Source organism: Octodon degus, unplaced genomic scaffold (assembly GCF_000260255.1).
Source record: "Octodon degus isolate 3935 unplaced genomic scaffold, OctDeg1.0 scaffold00030, whole genome shotgun sequence".
In the NCBI taxonomy this organism is placed as follows: Eukaryota; Metazoa; Chordata; class Mammalia; order Rodentia; family Octodontidae; genus Octodon; species Octodon degus.
Window position 1 is genome coordinate 5,124,639 of NW_004524606.1, and position 5,874 is coordinate 5,130,512.

The 5,874-nt window shown below is 39.2% G+C and overlaps 1 protein-coding gene across 1 annotated transcript in view; it reads right to left on the bottom strand.

Annotated features, from left to right (window-relative positions):
* Suclg2 (succinate-CoA ligase GDP-forming beta subunit) overlaps positions 1-5,874 on the bottom strand; it is a 312,863-nt gene that overhangs the window by 149,231 nt on the left and 157,758 nt on the right. Inside the window, exons 3-4 of the mRNA XM_004629484.3 lie at positions 4,889-4,988; positions 4,015-4,105 (exon numbers count right to left, since the gene is read on the bottom strand). Of these exons, the coding sequence (XP_004629541.1) occupies positions 4,015-4,105; positions 4,889-4,988 (191 nt within the window). The remainder of the gene's footprint in view (positions 1-4,014; positions 4,106-4,888; positions 4,989-5,874) is intronic.

Consider the following 5,874-nt stretch of genomic DNA (forward strand, 5'->3'; position numbering starts at 1 on the left):
GCTGTGGGGAAAAGGGAACCCTTCTCCACTGCTGGTGGGAATGTAGACTGGTGCAACCGTTATGGAAATCAGTATGGAGACTCCTTAGAAAAGTTAGTGAGGGCCCTTCTGCTGCATCGTCATGTATCAGAGCCAGAGAGGCTGAAGGCCCTGAGCTCATTTCTGCCAACCCTTTAGGGCACCAGAGCCCCGTCGCCATTCCATAACAAGGGGACTTCAGTTTCAGCATAAGTTTTGAAAGGGACATTCAGACTACAGCAGGTCTAAAAGACATTTCATCAAAGAGAATGTATAGATGGCAAGTAAGCAAAGAAGATTTTTTTTTTTTTTTTTTTTTTTTTTTTTTTTGTGGCTGACTCACCCTGCCCTGCGGGAGGGGCCGGCACAGCATGTGGTGCCAGGGATTGAACTGTGGTCCCTGTGGTTGCCTACACTTGCCTACACAGGCACTTTAGACTGCTGCGCTATCCCACTGGCCCCAAGAAAAGATGTTTAATATCTTCAGCTGCTAGGGGCTGGTGAGATGGCTCAGTGGTCTAAAGCACCTACTTAGAACAAGCTTAGCAAAGCACAGGGACCACGATTCAATCCCCCAGCACCACATGCCAGCCAGCCCCACCCCCTGGTGGGCTGAGCTGGCCACACACACACACACACACACACACACATAAATAAAATAAATAAAATTTAAAAAAAATATCTTCAGCTGCTAGAGAAATACAAATTAAAATCAGAGTAAATTATCACTCCACTCCTATCATATTGGCTCAATAACAGAAACAAAATATCAGTACCAACTGCTGGCTAGCATGGTTATTCATATACTGCAGTGGTAATACAAAATGGCACAGTCCTTTGGGAACATTTGTCAATTTTTATAAAAACAAATCATACAAATAACATATAATTCAGCAATATCCCCTACAAAGATGATGGTTAAACAAACTGTGGTACATCAGCATTGCAGAGTGCTACTGAGCATTAAAAAGGGACAAGCTGCTGAAGCAAGAACTTCATTGTCCATGAAATCACTCTGATTGGAAATAAAATTTCCAAAGGTTACATAAGTCTATTTGATTTCATTTGAGTTACATTTTAGAACTGTATGTACTCTCTGAAAATTGCTATGTGGAAAGCTAATTTACAGTGGGACTCTAGCTAGAGACAAAGCCTTTATGAGCAGATTGTAAGGGCAGCACCTGTAAGAACAGAATTTGCACCCTTCTGAAAAGGACCCCAGAGAGCTCCCCCATCTCTTCCACCCTGTGGGAACAGCAAAACCTCGGCATTCTACAAATTGATAAATGGATCCTCTCCAGACACCAAATCTGCTGGTGCCCTAGTCTTAGATGTTGCAGCCTCCAAACTATAAGAAGTTCAAATGGTTTACAAGCCACCCACACTGTGGCATTCTCTTACAGCAGCCTGAACAGACTATGACATAAGTATTAAATATCTCCTATCTTAAATTTCTAAGCATGTATTAACTTTTATTCTGTAGCAATCCTATCTAGGGGGTTAGTTGTTATTATACCTGTTTAAATGTTTGCTCTGCAATGTTGGAACATCATTCAACACAATAATAAAGAGAAAAAAGCTTCTCCCTAAAAACATCAGTAGTACATCCGAGAAACCAGCCCCCTTCCTGGCACATAAAAGACTCCCAATATATACTTCTTAACCATATAAGCAAATCTATCCAGGTTTCAACTCTTATGATTCATGTATTATAAATCATTAAAAATTTATCCTTGCTCTTTCAAACTACATGGTAAATACTAAGTGGAGATTTTTTAATTGTGAGCACAGGTCAATTTCTCGTTTTTTCAACCCTAATGGATCAAGGAAGATGGAGTGGACATTGAATATCCTGGGAAACAAAAACTCTGGAGCCAGCTATTACTTTGTTGCAATACTCTAGAACTCTGTGTGTACATCTTGAGAGCAGAAGACTCAGCCATCGTGAGGTCTAAAAGGCTTTTCCACATACTAGAGTATTCAAACATTTACTGCTATATTCCATGAAAAAACAAACAACAGAAAACCTCAAAACAAATGTACATCAATGGGTGACTAGTTAACTACTCTATTTATTCATGGGATCATTATGCCTTCAAGAAAAAGAAAAGATGAAATCTAATGAAGTCACATGGATAGAAGTCCAAGGTTTTATGAGTTTAAAAATGCAGTCTCTAAAGTCATATATAACATTCTATGGTTATACAAACGTGAGAAGAGGCAATTTACACTTAAAAAGAACAAAGGCAATATATGACAATTATTTGGGGGGTAAGGTGATCACACAAAGAACTTTTACTTTGTTGAATTTTTATAATTTTGTATTAATGGTATTTTTTATGTGTGTTAAGGACTTCTGCAATAAAAAAATATTTAAAAATAAATTTTTAGTTTTCCAGCAATGACTTAATTTACAAGAATGCACTTGCCTCCACTATTTCAAGAACATTTACAAACTAATTTTATATAGAATTCTATTACTATATAGTGTGAATCTGCTCTGTATATTTTTATATGCTTTTAAACTTTATCACAAACTAATCTAAAATCCCATGTGGCTATATAACACAATTCCTATAAATAAAAATACTAAGTATGCCTCTGTGAGCAAGTTTTGACTAAGTCACACAGGTAAAAGATCATAAAGGATAAGATATATAGTATTATTATATACTAATAAGGCATTATCCAGATATAAAGGATAATAGAAGTAGAATTCCAAGCTAAACAATAAAGTCAGTTTTACACAGTTCCTACACCTACCAAAAGGGCAGCAGTAGAGGGAAATGATCGACAGCAGCTTTATTCTGCTACCTTAATATTTAGAGAGGTTCAGTGTGACAAAGCTCAGCGCCTGTCAGGATTCCAGTGTCATTGCAGCTTAGAGTCCTTAAATGGGCTAAGGTAGGAAGATTAGCCAGTGATTGTTTTTAAGTCATGTCAAGAGTTTTCCACAAAATTCTCTGAGAAGTACAAACAGTAAAATGACATCTCAGTGTACAATAAGCATGGCACAATGATAGAGATTATCAATGTGTGTCAGTAAGATGGACAGCTGTTTACCTCAACATGTGGACCCCTCAATTACTATTGGAACAGAACCTCCTAACTGTGACTCCCTAGGTCTGGATCCCCTGATGGAACCTATTCCAGAAACCATTTTTACTAGAGCTATCTTGGAATAGGAACAAGGGTCCCTTCCTGCTTGCTTTTCACTGGTTCTACAAAGCACATTTGTAGGAAGTAACTGGTGTCTTTGCTTCCATGCATGAAGGGAGATTGCATAGGTGACAAAACTGGCAGGAGAGGCAGGATGTGGCTTTAGCTCTGCCATTCAGAAGGCCATGGTTGAGGCAGGCCTCTTTTCTCTAAGCTTTACTTTGTGTGTGTATGTTGTACATGTGGGTATAAACATGTGTACAACCCTATCCACAGTTAAGTGCCCCAGCAGACTAATATGATATGCTCCCAGCAATAGGGGTAGAACAAAATCTTAAATCTTATTATAGGGCAGTGATGGTGAACCTTCTAGAGCTTTAATGATAACAGCCAACCTGTTGCAGCACATGTACCAAAGGTTTCCCAACATTGGCTTAGGGATACTTAAGAAAGTACAGCAGGCAATGCTGGTTTTCAGGACTGAAGGTGGGGCCCAAAGGGTAGAGGAAGTGCCCACTGTTCAGTGGAAGGCCATCTTACCAAGGCCTTTGCTGCTGTCATTTTGCTGGGTTCTAAATTACTGCTTACTCACCTCTACTCACTTGTGCTAAACACAAACAATAATAAATACAATACCACAATTACAGAAGGCTTTTCATCCCTTCTCAAAGGCATACCATTTGCTAAACAGATCATGTGAGGCCTAAATAATTAATGACAAATTGCCAGGGAGCAGTGCTTAATTAGATACTGTAAAAAACTGAGGTATAGTTTTCTTTTCCTTCCTTTTTGTTTTTAAACACCTATGAAGAAAATGACCAAAAGCATGTATATTACCTTGTTAACTTTGACACCTTCTTTGGGAGTTTGTTTTGTTGCTAGATTATACCCAATCATCTGTTTAGCCAGCTGTCCCACAACTTTGGGGCTGAGGGTGCAAACAGAAAAAGAAAAGAAAATCAGTGTTAAAATTCATTTTCAGCAGAGTCCACACATCCTCACACCTATACCACACAGCGCCCACATTCCACCCCCAGAACGCAATTCTCTCCACTCCTATACTAGGTGCCTAGCACTGCGCTAGAGCTGAGAGCAAAATACAGATGAGGAAATGGAAGCAAGAAATACAGATGTTTGCTGAGCTCTGCCATGCTCACCCTTCCATTAGTTACGATCATCACTAAGACACAATGCTGTGTAAATTTAGACAAAAACTGAATAAACATTTGGGAGGGGACAATTTGGGAAATACTAAACACAGAGAGAAATAAGCAAGAGCACAGAGATAAAGTAAATAATGAGGAGTAAATAATGTGACCAGGGATAAGAGGGAAATGTTCAGTGCTGGAAGAAACACTGAAGACAGTCTCAGAGGAAAGCAGACATAGATTACTAGGTGAGAGGATCTGATGCCACTGGTAAAACAGAGTGACTCTAGTTGCTTTAATAGAAATGACATTGTACAGCAGCATTTCACTTGCAAGTAGTATACTTCTAACACTTATGAGGAACTGTTTATTGTATGGGAGAGAAACATAAAATTTCCATCAATTACAGAAGAACAAAACCTCTAAGAGAGCAGAAGAAAACCTGTTGCTTCTACTTGCTGTGGCCTGCTCCTGCCAACCCCCTAGAATCCTCAGTGGGCCCCTCCATCATGATCCTCCATATCACGTGGTTCAAAGGCAAGGAATTAAAACCCCAGACTCACTCTTTTGTTAAATGAACACCTCCTTTCAGGCCACTATTGAAGACACCTTTTCCTCTTCCTCCAGCTAAGATCTGAGCTTTCAAAACAATCTCTTTGGCATCTGAAAAAGAAGAGTTGGTATTTGATTTTAAATTTATTTTCCACCATTTTCTTCTTTTTTTCTTTTTTTATAAGCAACAAAGAAATCAGTAATGATACAGAACTTACAAATACCAGGTGAAAGTGCCCTCAAATCAACTTTGAAAATAAAGGCAATAAAAAACATCAAAATCACCAGTGTGCCTAAATACAAAGCTTGTGCATCAAGGATAATCAAAGCTGCCTGCCAGTTTAATCGGCCAATACTCAAGGGCCCCAAGAGAAACAGGGCCTGTGCTCCCTTGCTCTTTTGAGTGAAGTCAAAAGATGTTAAGGAAACCCAGGATAGCAGCATGAGCTTTACTGTGCAATGATAATCCCCTGTGACAGGGCACCAATCTGCCATCAGAGGAGTTAACTACCTGTCAGCCGGGGGACACGGAAAAGGAAAGACCAGCTTAGGAAGGGAAAAGGTTTAAAGACAAGACACAAAGGCCATAGGTAATAACTGTATTCTTAGAAACCAACAGTTTTCTGAGCAGTTGTTCTATATATTGATAGGTGTGGACAAAGAGAAAGGAAATGAAGAAAGGGATTAAAACAAAACAGGCAGCACACCAGAGATGAATATATACTTCTTAGAGGAACAAATACAAATGCCAAATAAATACATGAAAAAAATATGTTCTATAGCACTGGTCATTCAAGAAATGCAAATTAAAACAACGTTGACATACCAACTCACCCCAGAAAGAATAGCTGTCATAAAGAAATCAACTAACAAATGCTGGAGAGGCTGTGGGGAAAAAGGAACCCTTCTCCATTATTGGTGGGAATGTAGACTGGTATAACCACTACAGAAATCAGTGTGGAGATGTAGAGAGCCCATGCCGCGAATCGCGGCTTCA